The 17441-nt window shown below is 45.1% G+C and overlaps 1 protein-coding gene across 1 annotated transcript in view; it reads left to right on the top strand.

Annotated features, from left to right (window-relative positions):
- Positions 1-17441, top strand: part of clcn2c (chloride channel 2c) — a 135232-nt gene that overhangs the window by 67554 nt on the left and 50237 nt on the right. Inside the window, 6 exon segments of the mRNA XM_065960149.1 lie at positions 4090-4168; positions 5325-5450; positions 6250-6334; positions 8350-8451; positions 9522-9606; positions 10482-10637. Coding sequence (XP_065816221.1) covers positions 4090-4168; positions 5325-5450; positions 6250-6334; positions 8350-8451; positions 9522-9606; positions 10482-10637 — 633 coding nt within the window.

Here is a 17441-nt window from a genome sequence, read left to right as displayed (position 1 = left end):
AGAGAAAATTCAGCACGATACAAATGGAAGCGTCATTAACGGACAGGAAGAGAGGGGATCAAAAACGAGTGTGAAAAAGAAGGAAGGAAGGAAAGCAAATCATTTCCTACTTCATCATCTCCTCCTCCTCCTCCTTCCTCTCAATCTTCTCCGTCCGCTGGGATCGAGGAGGGCAGAGAAAGTCTTATTTCTCATCTCTCTCTTTTCTCTGAAGATGTGAGCTCCTCTCATAGGAAGGGGGGGGGGGGGGGGGGGGGGTGAAGAAAGTACAGAGGGCAGTGAGACAGAGACCTGCGGGTGCCAGAGCCCCAAAGTCCCCGTGCTGCTTCCATAATACAGCCTTATACTCTTTTATATACGCTGATGTCATCAGCTTTAATGTCTCTCTGCAAAAATAAGATCCAAACTGTCCTAATGCAACACTTTTTAACGAGACATATTCACATTAAACATTTCTCTAATTATTGAAGTTCATAAAAGTTCTTGTTTTAGCACTAATATGTGTCGCTAGTCTGTTTACAAAGCCCCCAATGATGAGAAAAGTCCATCCTCTTCATCTTTTGCCTCCTCCACTTTTCAGAAAATGTGTGCTCAAACAGGCCATTTGGAGATTTTCCCTTCATGACATCACAAAGGGCAGTAACCCCTCCCCCAGGTGGGTGACACTCCCACAACTAGGTGTTTGTTCTGCCCTCTGAGTCTGCCTTCTCACCGTAAACAATAGGACATGGAGTGAGATAGCCCGAGACACCCGAGCCCTTCCAGAGAGGGGGCGTGGTCAGACACAGCTCATTTACATTTAAAGGTACGGACACAGAAACAGCCTGTTCTGATCAGGGCTGAAATAGAGGGGTTTATAGACATGATCAAATACAGGATCAGAGTGGATTTAGAACAAGAAACTTCACACACATGTTTTGAGGAGCTCTGAGACTTGTATACGCTGGTTGAAGAGGAGGAGAATATGTGACCTTTAAAGAAAATCTAACATGTCTCAGGCATTCAGACAGACTTCAGATTATAAGTCACTCTTTCCCTAAATTTTCCATTTTCCCTTTTTTAACTTATATTTAATAAGTTAATATTTCCACCTGACTGTCTCTCTCTTCCGTTCTCATCATCATCATTCTTCATCCTCCTCCGTATATGTCAAGCATGTTCGGCTCAGTGATAGCAGCAGGAACAAATCTGTTTTAGTATCGCTTTGTTCTGCGGGACTAAAAACCTCAGTCCAGGGGGAAATCACCATGCAAAGGGGGGGAAGGGGGGGTCATCGTTTAAAACAGAGATATGTACTCTAACTAGTACACAGAGACACTGGGTAGAGTATCATCTCTGGTCTCGACACCACTTTTTGAAGGTCTCGGCCTGGTCTTGGTCTCAGATTGGGCAGACTCCAGATTTTAAATCAAGACTGGTCAAGACCACCACTAATCGGCAATTTGTTCCACGACCCCTAGGAGTCATGGTCTTGGTCTCGACTCTCTCTCTCGGTTATTGTGGTCTTGACTACAACACTAATCATCATTATTGTCACCATCCACATCGTTTCCCCGTAACCCTCTGTAACTTTTTCCTCTCTCTCTCTCTCTCTCTCTCTCTCTCTCTCTCTCTCTCTCTCTCTCTCTCTCTCTCTCTCGTGTTGTGCTGCATTTTATTGCATATTTATGCTGAATCTGTGTGTGTGTGTGGGTGTGTGTGTGAAGTGTCCCTCTGCAGCTCTCTCGCTCTCTCTCTCTCTCTCTCTCTCTCACTCTCCAGAGTTTGAAGTGCGGTATGCTAATGTAGCCTGTGGGCTGTAAAAACCTGCTTTCTGTTCCACCGCTCTTTTAGATAGAGTGTCAAAAAGAGGGATGAGTAGTACTCCACACACACACACACACACACACGCACACATGGAATACACCATGGTTTCCAAACAGCAGACACATCATCTCATAATATTTCTGAAAACATGTTTTTATCACGTGCACGTTGGCTTGTTTATTGATTTATGACAATGAGTGTCTGGGATTTTCTCGATTTGCAGCGCTGCACACCGAGACAGCGTTTTTAAGTATCAACATTCATTTATATCAAACGAGTATCTGAACTTTGTTTTTGATTCCAATGCTACACAAAGGAAGACACCATGAAGGTAACTCCAAGCATGCTCCACTGTCCAAAGGCTTTATGATATTTATTAATTAAATGATTTTAACGGCTTCTCCTGTTCAATAGGAAGCCTGACACAGAAAGTACCTTTGGGAACTTTTGGGTCACTTTTCTAGAGTTTAAAATAATCGTCTAACTTATAGAGGCTGCATGCTGCTGCAGTGGTTAGCTCTGTTGCCTCACAGTGAGGAGGTTCCTGGTTTGAAACAGCAGCCTCTCTGTGTGGAGTTTGCATGTTCTCCCCGTGCATGCGTGGGTTCTCTCCGGGATCTCCGTCTTCCTCCCACAGTCCAAAGACATGCTCGTTAGGTTAAATTGTGAATCTAAATTGCCCGTAGGTGTGAATGTGAGTGTGGCTGGTTGTCTGTCTCTATATGTCAGCCCTGTGATTGACAGGTGACCAGTCCAGGTGAAACCCAGCCCCTCGCCCAGTGCTCCAGCCCCCTCAAACTCAAACCTTTACTTTTATTTTGTTAACCTGGCACCGCTGTAATGAATAAATATGAAACTCCCAGCTCATCTGTCTCGTGTTTTTTCCCTCTCTTTAGGGCGGACATTTTTATGAATGTAAATCAGCTTTTAGCGAATTCTCATGAGCTCTCTGTGAACAGGAGCCATAGATCAAGTAGAAATGAGAATTGAGAGGAAGTGTTAGCGGAGGAGAGAGAGAGAGAGAGAGGAGAGTCTGAATATCACTCACAGACCTCGAGAGAAAAGATATCTGGGAAGTAAAGGAGAAAGATTCCTGCATGGAGCCCGATGTTTGTCTGCTGATCATGCGTCTGTGATCATAAATGAGTGAGTTCAGATCATGAAGTGATGAAGAGGTGAACGTGTTCAGACTCATGTGCTGTTCTCCGCCATGTAAACGTTCAACAGGAGTTCTGGGACACGTGATTTAAACGTTCCTTCCATCCTGAAGGCGTTTTTCTAAACATCTGATCTAGATTGACACATTTTGCTGAGCAAGCTGTATTTGGACTTTATATCACTCTGTGACTGCACGTGTGTGTGTGTGTGTGTGTGTGTGTTTGTGTGTGTGTGTGTGTGTGTGTGTGTGTGTGTGTGTGTGTGTGTGTGTGTGTGTGTGTGTGTGTGTGTGTGTGTGTGTGTGTGTGTGTGTGTGTGTGTGTGTGTGTGTGTGTGTGTGTGTGTGTGTGTGTGTGTGTGCAGCCGTACAGCATGCTAAATAGACTTCAATATTACATGTATACATTTGTAAGAACAAGAAAAGCCTTCAGCATAAGTGTACAGTAGAGGGAGCAACACACACACACACACACACATTCACTACTCCTCTTTATCTTTGACATGCTGCTTGAAGGAAACCAGTCTCATAGGAATGACGGTGAGTACGACCAGGCATGGCTAAGAACAACTGCAGCTCAATCCCCCATAATGCACCATGCCCCCTTGACCCCCTGACCTCCTGTTATGCGGTCATGCAGTTCAGTGTTGTATGTATTAGTTGTTGTTGTTATTTTCTTCTTCCTGTGGTTGGACACAATAATACAAACACCTAATGAAGGATGCTTCCTCTCATTCCTGAAACTATCTGGCCTGTCAGAACCAAACAGGTGAAAAGGTCAGAGGTCAAAATAAGTCATTTTGATGGACATACTCTAATCAGTGGCCTGTATTTGCAGACTTATGTTCCAGCAGTTAGAGTCAGTTCTGCAGTTGTCAGCTAAAGCGACGAACCGGGGAAATATCAGGATGACTTTGTGCCTGTTTGGAATTAAAATATACAAAGATGACTGTTTTAAAAGTGTGTGTGTGTGTGTGTGTGTGTGTGTGTGTGTGTGTGTGTGTGTGTGTGTGTGTGTGTGTGTGTGTGTGTGTGTGTGTGTGTGTGTGTGTGTGTGTGTGTGTGTGTGTGTGTGTGTGTGTGTGTGTGTGTGTGTGTGTGTGTGTGTGTGTGTGTGTGTGTTTCAGAATGAGTCGAGGAACATCGAGATGCTGGCAGCCGCCTGTGCTGTGGGAGTGGGATGCTGCTTCGCTGCCCCCATAGGAGGTGAGTGATGGTAACAGTGACATGAGTCTGGCACACAACAGAGTGTAGGTGTGTTTTATTGACTGTTGTCCTCTAACGCAGCGTGTAGTAACACATGACTCAGTAGAAGGTAATATCTCTGTTTGTACACTTAATAACACCTCAGGTTCACTTTGAATCAGCTCATCTTACAACACGTGTGAGCGTTTATTTCGCTAATGAAGGAACAGTGTTAGGATGAGTCTGAAGGTTACATTCAGATATCAGAAGTAAAGATTACTCATCAACCTTCAAGAACATGTCTGAGAGTGAAATGAAGAGGAACACTCTGAGGGCTGGATCCACTAAGGGTCGTTTAGGGACCCGAGCTAGGATCTGAGTGCACCCTCTGGTTCATTTGATCAGGGTGAACACACAGCTTGTTTGACTCTGGTACCGTGCCCGTGTCCGCTAGAAGAGGTGGTCTTGGGCATTATTCATGTGTACTTGAGTACGGTCTGCAGGAGATGTGAACGCAGCCGTGCTCAAACAAGGAAGTTGACCGCTATATGACGTAATTCTGTTTCTTCAAAATCCGTCGTATCCGTGCGCCACGAGCCCGTTTCGTCCTCTTAGCTGCATGGTGGATGTGGACGCAGGAAGACGCAGGAAGAGGGTCGTTGCTGGCGTCTCAGAAATAATAAAAACATCCGCAGTTAGCAGGATGGACTCAGTCTGTGAGTGGTTGCCATGGTTACAGATGCAAACCAACTATGTGCATACTGCCACCTGCTGTATCGGACTGTGTGCATACACATGAGTACTCGGGTATGGAATGATGTCACTAATGTGAACACAGACCAGCGGGCGAGGAGGGGCGGGGTTTTTAATCGTGCTCCTGCACGGTCCAAAACAATCGTGCCTGATGTTTCGCCCTTGGAATGGATTGCACCCACTAATGAACTGTGCAGAAAAGGCACCCACAATCTGCCCTGTTTCAACACCCTATTCACAAAAGAATTTGCACTGATTATATGCCGACGCTAACACGCCCTCCGTGCAGTCCGCTCTTGTTTAGCGTCTGAATGTGGAGAAAAGCCGTCTGCGCCTTTACTCTGTGCAGAGATGAGCTCTCAAGCTTTATTGAGATTTCCATGTTTAAATATCATAAATGTTTGTTGTGTGTTTTGTGTTTCAGGTGTGTTGTTCAGTATTGAAGTAACATCCACGTTCTTTGCGGTGAGGAACTATTGGAGAGGTTTCTTTGCTGCTACCTTCAGTGCCTTCATCTTCAGAGTGCTGGCCGTGTGGAACAGAGACGAAGGTGAGGATGACCAGGGCTCGAGTTTAAAGGTGGTGCAAAGACTATTGTTCCACTGATAGATGACATCACAGCTTCTCCTAAAAGTGAAGCTCCCCGAACAGACAGGCTGCAGAATAACACCGTGTCCTATCAGAAATGATCGATGTGTCCATGCTGCTTGCAGAGCTTCTGACGTCGCTGAAACACATACATCTTAATGATGGCGCAGAAGGAGCAGCACAGGTGTAGCTGCTAACATTAATGTCTGCTGAAGTTAGACCTGGAACTCCTTAATGGCATGCAGCCGTCACTATTGGTAACCACACCTGGGCACTCCAGCTGTGTGGGAAAACGGCCTCAGGCGGGGACAGGTGGGCTGTCGTATGTGAAGGGACTGAGGGATAACGGAGGCTGTGGGACGGAGCCAGGGATGTAAATGTGGTTTCTCACCTAGCAGAAAAGGAAGCAAAGTTTTAGATTCCAGAAGCAGATGTTAAAACTCGGAGCCAATCCAATGGCGTCCTCGGGATTTCGAGCGTCTCGTTAACCCAATGTATGTCAACATTTTCTACACCTCTCTGTTTCCCAGAGTGCACTCTGGTAATGTTAAGTAGAAGCTCGGTTCAGCTGAACTTTCTGTCTTCTTCTCCCTTGTCACCGTTCGTTGTACACAGAACTCCAGCTGCCCTGTCACGTGTTTAGAGCGCCGCGTCGGAATGACAGACCCCTGCCCGTCTCTGTGGACTTTAATGATGAAGATGATTGTTTGGGCTCGTTCGCTTTCTTAACTCATGATGTCATCTTTGTTTTCCCTCTCCAGAGACCATCACAGCACTTTTTAAAACGCGTTTCCGGCTCGACTTTCCCTTTGACCTCCAGGAGCTTCCCGCCTTCGCCGTCATCGGGTGAGTCTTGACTCGAGCTTTTCCCATTTTTATCTTTTCATAACTGAGTATAGATGAGGAGCTTAGAATGTGACGAATGATTAAAACCATGGCGGTATGAACAACACACACACACACACACACACACACACACACACACACACACACACACACACACACACACACTTCGCTCTCAGTGTTCTCATTTGAAAACAGTTCAACTTTTTGAAAAGCGCTCGTCGATGTCTCTTCTCCCTCACTGACCAATCCCAATAAAGACGGGGCGGGACTTAAAACGTCAGTTTTGTCAACAACAACAACAAACTCCTTTCCAGTTTGGTTGTTGAAAATAACTTGGTTTTTTTTCCACCTGATGCTGCTCTCAGAGTGGAAAAGTTTGTGTTTCCTGTCCACAGAAAGTTGAAAAATTCAGAACAGGGACTCGTTGTTTTTGCCCATCTGGTTGTTCTGACAGGAATTCCCATTTGCAGAGACGGCGGCTTTAATTCAGATATTATTCATGCGCTCCTCTCGCTGTAGCTGGTGGAGGTGTTACCTCAGGGTAGCCGGCATGAGTCACCTAACATGGATAATTCAGCCGGCAACAGTTGCTTTCTCACTGAGGCATGTCTTATTTTATTCTGCCTTAGCCTCCGGGCTCCACTATGGCTGTGAACGATACCACGCACTCCTCAGGGGATGCTCTCTATAACGCTCCAGCTCTCACTGCATCTCAGATGAAGAAGCACCTGCTCGCGTGTTACTCTGCCTAACTCCCCTAGAGAGAGAGAAATCCTCCTCCTTTTTCTTTTAAATCTAGTCTTGGCTCTTCATCTTCTGGCCTTTTTATTGTCCTGAGGTGATAATGCCCACTGCTGCACCAGTGCACATCCTAACAGTCCCTCCAGAGCAGGCAGCAGAGTTTATATTCCTGCTTTTACACCATCAGATAGCGTGCTAGGACATGTCTGCATGTCTGCATGTCTGCATGTCGTGTGTCATGTCGATTGTAACTGTGAAGGAGAAGTCGGTCAGTGTCTCAGTCAGCTGGGCCACAACAAGTTAGGCTACAGGCAGCCAAGGCCACGTCTTCAAAGTGTCTCTCTCTTTTCTTTCCCCGGTTTAAACCGTCAGGCGCCAGTGGAGAGAATCACGAGGAAACAAGGATGCTTAGTACGAGGCATCAATCAATCAATCATTATTTGTACAGCGCCAATTCATCACAAGTGTTATCTTGAGGCGCTTTAAAAAAGAGCAGATGGGATAATATGCAGGAAGGATTTCTCCTTTGTATTCCTCTCGTTCCTGTTGTCCACACTGCCTCGCCGCTGAGGTGGAGGTCGGAGCAGGCGGTGCAGGAATGAGGACGGGCGGTGGTTGTGGGGACGACACAGTCCGATGATGGAGGGTTGGCGTCGAGTGATGGTTGGGACGACACAGCCCGATGTGATGTACCACACCCTGCAGCTTCAAGGTCCACACTATCATATCCCTAACCTCACCTCGGCTGCAGAGGACACAAAACGAAGACTCCCTCATCATCCTGCTCATTACTTATTCAGATGTATTTGACAGAATTAATAATGCAGCAGGATAAATTTATAAGCATTAGGTTGTCTGCATGACTATTCTGTCTTTCCCTCTCAGAGCTCTGAAGAGGACTCCCACTGAGCGTTTAAATTAATGCTTATGTAAACCTCTCGGCTTTGACTCCTCCGCACAGCTCGTTTTCCCTCATCTGTATCTCTTGCAAATCTTTTTTCACTCTCTTAACATCCTGTTTGTACAGATCTCTGTTCCCGTATGTGGCTCCGACTGTAAATATAAATTGACTCACGTGGAGCAGACTCATTCTGTGTTTTTATTTTGAGGCTAAATGCAGCAGAGAGGACTCCTGAAGGAGGTGTGAGGGAGAAGAATACTACTGTTGATGCTTTGTATTATTTCTCAACTGGAGCTGCAATGTATTCCATCCATCCAGTCTCAGTTTGACTACCCATAATGCATTGTTCCCCTGTGTGCGCGTGTCTCTGCAGTATTGCGAGTGGTTTCGGCGGGGCTTTGTTCGTCTACCTGAACCGACTGATCGTCCAGTTCATGAGGAAGCAGAAGGCCATCAACAGATTCCTCATGAAGAAGTAAGTCGAGGCAGTTCCCTGCAGCTTTTATTGCAAATACACAAATAGATCCACAAACACATTCACAGATCTGCAAATCTGTAAAGTTCTTTGTAACTGACCACACCGTAACATCCGGTATAAAAGTCTCACCGGTATCTAAGATGCAAAGACAGAACGGTTTTACACTCTTGCTGCGTGACGATTTCTATCGTGTTCAATAAAGTCTAAAAGATGTCGTTTGTGTGCAGCTCTTTAGTACCGTCTGTTTTGAGTTTGCTCCTCCTATCTTCAGTATGCTAGTCGAGCTCTCGGCCTGCGGGGAAAGTTGTGACGTACAGACCCTCGTCCCTCGAGTCGCAGTGCCCACCACCTCTGGTCACTCGTTGACTTTAAATCTGTCCAGCACTCCAGAAGTTTTATTCTACTGAAAAGAATACTTCTGTTTGCTTTAAATGCACCGTGATGACCTCATGATGGAGAGAAGATAGTAAAAAGCTTCTAAAACACAATTAACAGGAGTGAACTTGTTTCAGTGTGTGATGGTGAGAGCTGCACTCTTGGTAATGACGTTCGCGCCTCAGTGTTTTATATTGGTTAATTGGTGGCACTGGTATATAGGATGCAGCCAACGTTCTAGATGAAATACAGGGTGTTAAAAGTGCGTCTTATACACCGGATTTAAAGGTAGTTAATAACGGCTGTAACGCTGAAAATAATAGGGTCTTCATCTGGCCTTCTGGGATTTTTAAAACACTCCTACTTCTTCATGTAAGATCCTCAGCTTTGTAACACTACCGATAAACGTCTGTGGGCGAGGGTTTGTTTGCCCTGAGCTAAGGCTCACAGGCTCATCCTGGTTTACTTTAGTCCACTCAGCCACGCTGGTCACTCATCATTTCAAGCACCACACGGGGTCTTTTTATTAAATATGATGTCAGTGTTTCCTTTGAATGTATGATTATGACACAATGAAGGAGACAAGCAGTCAAAATGGCACCTTCAGGATTGGCTTGTCACTCATACTCCATACATGTAACATATCTTATTCATCTTATTCTCTCAACCCCCCCCCCCCCCCTCTCTCTCAGACGTTTGCTGTACCCTGCACTGGTTACTTTACTCGTTTCCACACTCACATTCCCCCCAGGCTTCGGGCAGTTTATGGCTGGCAGAGTAAGTTCTCATCACATGATGTCATTTTCTACACATAGAGCAGAGCAAACATTACAGCACGGCTCTCAGACCTGCAGAAACAAAGAATCTAATGTTTCATTTCTTCACTTAGTAAACTAGTAGTCAGACCTTTATCAGCAGCCTTTCCTACATCAAGTAGGATGCAGCTTACATTCTGACTGTTATATAGGTTAAATTTGGAGGAATGTTTATTTATTTGCAAAGTCATTTTACAAAAAACTGTTGAAAACTCATCATAAAGGTCTGTAGCTTTAAATATGTAAATGAGCTGTGTCTGACCACGCCCCCTCTCTGGGAGGGCTTGGGTGTCTCAGGCTTTCTCGCTCCATGTCCTATTGTTTACAGTGAGAAGGCAGACTCAGAGGGCAGAACAAACAACTAGCTGTGGGAGTATCACCCACCTGGGGGAGGGGTTACTGCCCTTTGTGATGTCATGAAGGGAAAATCTCCAAATGGCCTGTTTGAGCACACATTTTCTGAAAAGTGGAGCCGGCAATGACAGAGAGGGTGGACTTTTCTTATCATTGGGGGTTTGTAGACGGACTAGAGAAGGAGATTCGCAAAAAACTCAAAATAAACAAGAGCTTTTATGAACTTCAATAATTAGAGAAATGTGAAAATGTCTCGTTAAAAATTGTTGCATCACAACAGTTTGGCTCTTATCTTTGCGGCAAGCCATTAAAGTTGATGACATCACCGTATTTACAAAGTATAAGGCCGTATTAGAGTTAGAGAAACATGGTGAAGAGATTTTTAGTCGGCTTTGAAGAAAGGTCACAAAGCCCCTCCCCCTGTTGCATTTAGCAAATTAATGAAAATGAGAAAAACAACAAAACTTTTTGTCTTACCTTCAGCTGACCCAGAAGGAGTCTCTGGTGACTTTACTCGACAACCGGACTTGGGCCAAACAGGGCATCGCTGAAGAGTTTGACTACATCGGACACTCTGCGGCCTGGCAGCACCCACAGGTCAACGTCTTCGTCACGCTGGTCCTCTTCATCGTCATGAAGGTAGGCGAGAAGCCCAAGATGACAGAACATCTGTCCGTGTGTTATCCGATCCTTCACTCGCTCTCTGGTGCAGGATGTCTTCTGGTACATTATGTTATATCCACACATACAGTCTCTACAGGGGCTTTACAGATAAAGGAAGGTCATGAGGAGACAGTGATTGAACACGGCCGTATTATAAATGGGGATGGTTTGCCCTTTTTATTCGATACTGGCCCCGGGCTAATGGGAAAGGATTGGAACGGAGCCCATCTCTTCTCGTCGCTGGAACAAAGGGAGAGCAGTGCTGGAAACTCTCGCTCCCTTTCCTGTGTCACAAAGTTACGTCCCCCGGAGTTCATTTAAAGTTTTTCAGTCCGCTTTGATGCCGCATCGCTGAGCGAGAGAGATGATGGGATCCGTTTAGAGAGAGACCGTGGTGCTCAAGACGTCCACCATTAGAGAAGTGATACTGCTTCCTGATCACAAGAGGGCGCAATTTTAAAGGAGTTTTATAAAAATCTTTAAAAACTTTATGTTGAACATTTCAGTAAATTTGAGGACAAGAGGACGTCCTTACTGGGTTGTTGGATCACAGCTGATTACATTTTTTTCTGGAATAAAAGGTTTGAGGTGGGGGTGCTGGTGGCGCAGTGGTTAGTGCGTGCACCCCACATTTGGAGGCTGTAGTCTTTTATTTTTATTTTTTTTGTTAAAGGTTTGTGGTGAAGATGCAGTACTCACCGTGTCCCTCTTTACCCCTCTGAGACTGAAAACCACTTTGAAACAGAGTTTTGGAACAAAGCCACTGCACTCTTGGCCCCAGTGGGGAAAAAAACTCGCCTGTATTAGTTAAAATGCCAACGTCTCGCCGCCCGTCTTAAGGTCTCTGTCCCTCTTAATAACTGAAGTTTGAGAGTTCAGACAAACTCTGTGACCGGGCACTTTGCCTGTTTCTATTACAATCTCTCTTTCAGGCCAGCTGCAGAGGAGAGCTGCTTTTGATGTGATTAGATCGGCTTTATTACGTAAACCTCATTGACTTTGGCAACTCCGTTTGGCTGAAATAAAACGTTGTTGAGAATCCAAATAAACCCGAAGGTAGTAAATCGGCTCTCATCATAGTAAGTTGTTTGTGTCAAAGTCTGCAGGAACCTGAGTGTCAGGATTGATGACCAGCTAACATTGAAGGTCCACATGGCCTTGATCCCCTGGTCCTGTCCAGTTGCCCTGTACAACATCAGTAAGACCAGACCTTACCTGTCAGAGCTACACAGCTCCTGGTTCAGGCTCCTGTGATATCACATATTGTAACTCTCCACTGGCAGGTCTTCCTACATGAACTATCACACCCCTGCAGATGATCCAAGACGCAGCCGAGTGACTGGTCTTCACTCCGCTGTTCATCTCCCTCCAATGGATCCCAGTTACTGCTTGCATCAACTCCGCTGCTCGCTTACAAAACAGCCACAAAACGGCTCCTAGCTTATGGTGATTTCGAAAGGCAGACTCCGACGCCACTTCTGGGTCAAAGCTTGGCGTGGGGACTGTGAAGCATGCGCAGAGCGCCAAGTCCAGTTTGGGTCCGATTGAGTTGTATACATGCAAGCGGAAATTGATCTCCATCGGCATTATCAAGGTGTGTTAGTCTGACTAACTCTGACTAGTCGGACTAACTCAATAAATCGACTTTTGTAACTGCATGTAAACTCACAGAGTCTGATGGCTGTGTGTGTGTGTGTGTGTGTGTGTGTGTGTGTGTGTGTGTGTGTGTGTGTGTGTGTGTGTGTGTGTGTGTGTGTGTGTGTGTGTGTGTGTGTGTGTGTGTGTGTGTGTGTGTGTGTGTGTGTGTGTGTGTGTGTGTGTGTGTGTACACAAGAACACGGGGTCACCGTCACCAGAGACAAATTCAGCTTTTCCAGATGTGACACAGAGGTGAGATGAGTACAGTGCAGGGACACAAACATGTGCACACTTTTCCAACTTTAATCCCCCACCTGCAAAAATCTCATCAAGTTGCTCTCACCATCTATGTCACATCTTTCCTCTCTCACACACACACACACACACACACACACACACACACACACACACACACACACACACTGATACATACAGCATTCAAACTGAGGCTGTAATGGCTCTGTATAATTACAGCCTTTGCTTTTCCCCCTGGTGATTTTCAAAGAGGAGATTGCTCGCTCCCTCTCTCCCGTTCTCGGTAATGAATGGTTCTTTTATTCCGCATGGCAGCCATCTTGTCTTGTTGCTTCTTTTCATGCAGATACTTCTGGACAGCTCTCGTTCCAGCTGCTAAACTTGTGAAGGTGCGTGGAAAGATTCTAGGAAGTAGATGCTGACAGGTCGGCAAATAAAGCTGCTGTAAAAACTTGAATTACATGTGGGAGGCAACAAGGAGGCGAGAATGTGTCGTAGGCGCAGAGGCTGCTTCTGTTTGTTGATGAGATGAGCGTAAGTGGGGGAACTTCTGTGAAAGTTTGAAAGTATTTGTAACTGTTAAGCACACCTGAAAAGACACACAAGAACACACACATGAACACACACTCACTTGCAAACTCACTTGGTATTCTTTGCAGCTAAGTGCTATTTTTAGTGGTGTTCAATTATCCCCATCAGCAGCTCTCAGTGAGGGATGTGTTTATTAATACAGGTGTGTGTGTGTGTGTGTGTGTGTGTGTCCTACAAGCTGAATGAGTCCTCTGCTATCTGTGTGTGTGTGTGTGTGTGTGTGTGATTGTTTGGGTATGTGTGAGACACATTGACAGAGTGCTGTGCGACACTGTAATTGGAGTGGGAGTAGAAGAAGGGCCCCTGAGGGTCCCCTGAGGCCCCCAGGCGATAGACTGTCCTCTCAATGTGACACACACACACACACACACACACACACACACACACACACACACACACACACACACACACACACACACACACACACACACACACGAGCATGGACGGCTCCCAGATGACTGACAAATTAAATGGAATATAAATGTCCTGAATAGTGCGTCATAACTCATACCCTTGACCTGAGTATCCTCCACTCGTCCCATCTTTCCACCTCGCTCCTGTTGTTCTGCAGCAGCGCTCTCTGTAGTCGAGTTCCTCTGTTTCACCTTGTTTATCTGTGTGTTAGCCACTTTTCTGACAGTTAAAATATGATTAAAGACAATAAAGCAAGGTTCATTCACAGCCAGGGGGCATAAAGTGCAGTAATAGGTGATAAACTTTGCTCTCACCGGTGAGCTTTAACATTCTTTTGATTATAAATCTGAATGAAAGTCGGTCGTAGATCACTTTTTAATTGACCGTGTTTGAAACCCTCGGGCATATAGCAGAATTTAAAAATGAGACTTTTATTTGAAGCGCTTGGATGGCTGCTTTTTAAAATTAAAGTATACAAAAACAAAAGTATAAGGGATGGATTATTAAATAATGGGTTTGTCTGCTTTAATGTAAGCTAAACATTAGCATACCTAGCTAACTATCTTTCTGTATAGTAACTAAGTGTGACTATCATTGGCTGGAATCAAGAGTGTTTTACAGTGGAAATTAAACAAGAAATATGGTATTTAAAGGAGCAATATGTAACTCTGACACCTAGTGTTTAAAATGGGGACTGCAGTCCAAATTCTAAACATTGTAGAGAGCTGTCTGCCCCCTCCTGTCTAGAGTCGATGCTCATGCAGGTTGCCATGTGGTGGACACTGAAGCTTCAGTGTTTATCCAGCTCTGCATCGGTCTGTAAACCTTTCTGTGTTCTAACCTCTCTCCATTTTTCAAAAGCATCTCCAATATTGATCCTAGTTTGAGCACGTTTCTGCTCGTGGAGCTTATTAGAAACATGCAGAGGCTTTTTAGGTCGGATACAATCACTTCTATCTGAACCAGTTCTCTTACCCGCTTCCATCACTGCAACACCTGTTGACCTGATAACTGCTCTCATATCTGGCAAACCGAGGGGCCTCCAAAACGGCCGTGTGGGGGTGTCTTAAAACTGCCTACGTTCTCTGGTCCAAACAAATCCAGAGCATTCAGGACCAGAATCTAAAGTCAGAAGGAGGACATACTGGCTGCTGCATTGTTGTCAGAGAAGCCAGCACTTCAACATAGCATGTTTCCTTCATGTCTGATCATATAGTAAGGTCACTTTATCACCAAGTTGGGCTACAGTACCCATTTTAAGCACTAGGGGTCAGAGTTACATATTGCTCCTTTAATATCTTACTGCCACGACTTGCTGTTATTTTTACTTTTGTCTTCACTTGCTAATAAGTCAATAATACACATTTAGGTAAATTAATTATTGTTTTTAGCCAAATAAAAGTCATTGTTTAGGCCGATAGGACCTCGACAAAAGCCCCCCAGTGACAATAACATCAGAGTGGATTCATAAGACAGCAGCTGAGAGTATTTGAGTCCAGAAACAAAATTTATAAAGTCTCCTTATTAAGTCCGACTGAGTTTAATAACTTCTCTCTCCTTGAGCCCTGAAGCAGCTCTATAGCTTATAAGTCTCATTAAAGGCTCCGTCAAAATGTATGTGCTTCATTTAATCATTTCTAATTGGATCTTAATGTAGAAAGTTTTCTATAATAGCTTTTTCTTTCAGCACTTTTAGGTTTTTAAACCGACAACCTGATCAAACCCCGGCTCGCTCGCTGGCTTCTCTCCCCGACAGTGCATCCAAGTCAGCGTGAGGTCGAGGATCCTCATACATTTTGATGGTCATGCACTTCCTCAGTGAGACGTACGCTCAGTAGATTACATTAGATTAGATTACATGAAATATTAATAATTCCTTTAGAGGAAAGTGACTCATTCCTTCTGCAAAGATTTGATTATAGCGACGGATAGGGGGGCAACAAGTGTCCTGCAGAATCATGGATGCTTTGATTCATGTCCGAGCTACCGTCTTTGAAAAGTTGCCATGATTTGCTGGACAAGTCGTTTGGTGCCCTCTGCAGATTTATCCTGGGATTACTCTAACATGTGCTGAAATTTAGTAAAGACATTAAGCATTGTGACACTGTATGTGAGTTTTAAAATGGGGATCAGCAGAATATACTGAAACTCTTCAAAGAAATGACATCACATTGGGATACCAGTGTAGGCACCTGCAGACATTTCATTTTATTTTACCTTTAATACTTTTATTCTTGTACGGTGGAGTTTTCAGAGCTTGTAATATTCCTGCGGTGTTTTATTACCGAGTGCTTCCTCCAGCTCTGAGCATATCTGAAGAATACATATCAAATCTTAAGTGGCTATTAGTCCATCTCTCTGGCAACTCCGAGCCACCTGAAGGAGAAACCGCACCGCAGGGCACCTGTCATTCTGCAGATTATGATCAAATGAGTGTGGTTGCCATGGTTACGGCTCCTGTGAAACGGGGACTGGGAGAAGACACTGCAGCCAACACGCCGTCAGGCTCACCTGTAGGCAAGTGTGTGAGTGTGACAGTCGTTGTTATTGTGGGTAAACAAGCAGCTGGTTCAGATAACGCTGTTATGGACATAAAGAGGCGCTGCTGGAGACGTGTCTGTAATCCGTTCACTCAGTCCCTCGGCGCCGGATCAGAGATGTTGATCTAAGACCACACATAAAACGTGGCTGAAGCTGAAATGCATTTTTAAAAACGATATCAAGGACTTTTTGTTAAAACCTTCAGCAATAAGCTTTTTATTTAGTCTAATTCAATAGTATTGACTTTCTCCCCCGCTATACATCACTAGCCACTCACACTGCAAACACTGCACAAGTGACCATGTGTTAACGCGATCTTAACGTGGACGTTTTTTGTCTGTGTGAAGTCAGGGTGAGCCGATAGGAGACACAGCAGCAGGTAGTAGACACTCCGAGAAGTGATAACGTCCTGAAGGTTGAGCTAAGTTTCTTTGGCTTGCCTTTCTGCCTGTCTATCTGTTAACATGGAGGAGGCGGAGCTTATGGCCCATACTGCAGCTAGTCAGTAGGGGGAGCTCTTAATGTATTGGCTCTCGGTTTTAAAGACCAGACGACAGCTGGGTTCAGGTACTCGGCTTTAACCTAAAATCATAACTAGATTAAACTGCATCGTTCTCTGCTTGGTGTGTGTGTGTGTGTGTGTGTGTGTGTGTGTGTGTGTGTGTGTGTGTGTGTGTGTGTGTGTGTGTGTGTGTGTGTGTGTGTGTGTGTGTGTGTGTGTGTGTGTGTGTGTGTGTGTGTGTGTGTGTGTGTGTGTGTGTGTGTGTGTGTGTGTGTGTGTGTGTATTTTGTGACTATCTGTCCAACAGCCACGCAGGTACACACTAAGAAACACACTCCTCAGAGTTCATGGCCTCTGTGATAAAGTTAATCCTGTGTTATGAGTTCTCAGATCCTTCAAACCTTTCTAGTTTCACAGGCCGGACAGAAGAGAAAGAATAAAAGAGGAAGTGACTTATCATCTATAAGTCTAAAAACTATCCCCATGATCGATTTTTCCATGAGGCTTCATGTTTGTGTGTTGGACTGCTTGTGAGTCTTTTGCTCTCCGGCTGCATTCAGCTCCAACTATTGTCGCTGAGCTTGTGTCATAGTGTGTCTGCGCGGGTGTGTGTGAACACCTACCCACTTACATATTTGTGAGCGAGTGTGTGAGGTGTGAAACAGCAGTGTAAGGTTACTGAAGGAGATCCATTACTTGGCCGTGGCAGCCGGCCTTAATTACAGCTAACTATAGTCGGAGCAGAGGGAGCAGGGAGGGAGAGGAGAGGAGGTGAGGAGGTGTGGAGAGAGAGACGGAGCAATGAGCGTAATTAAAAAGTCTATTTGAAACCACGAGAC

Source organism: Labrus bergylta, chromosome 11 (assembly GCF_963930695.1).
Source record: "Labrus bergylta chromosome 11, fLabBer1.1, whole genome shotgun sequence".
NCBI lineage: Eukaryota > Metazoa > Chordata > Actinopteri > Labriformes > Labridae > Labrus > Labrus bergylta.
Note: the sequence above shows the minus strand (reverse complement) of the source record. Positions and strands in the feature narration are given on the sequence as shown.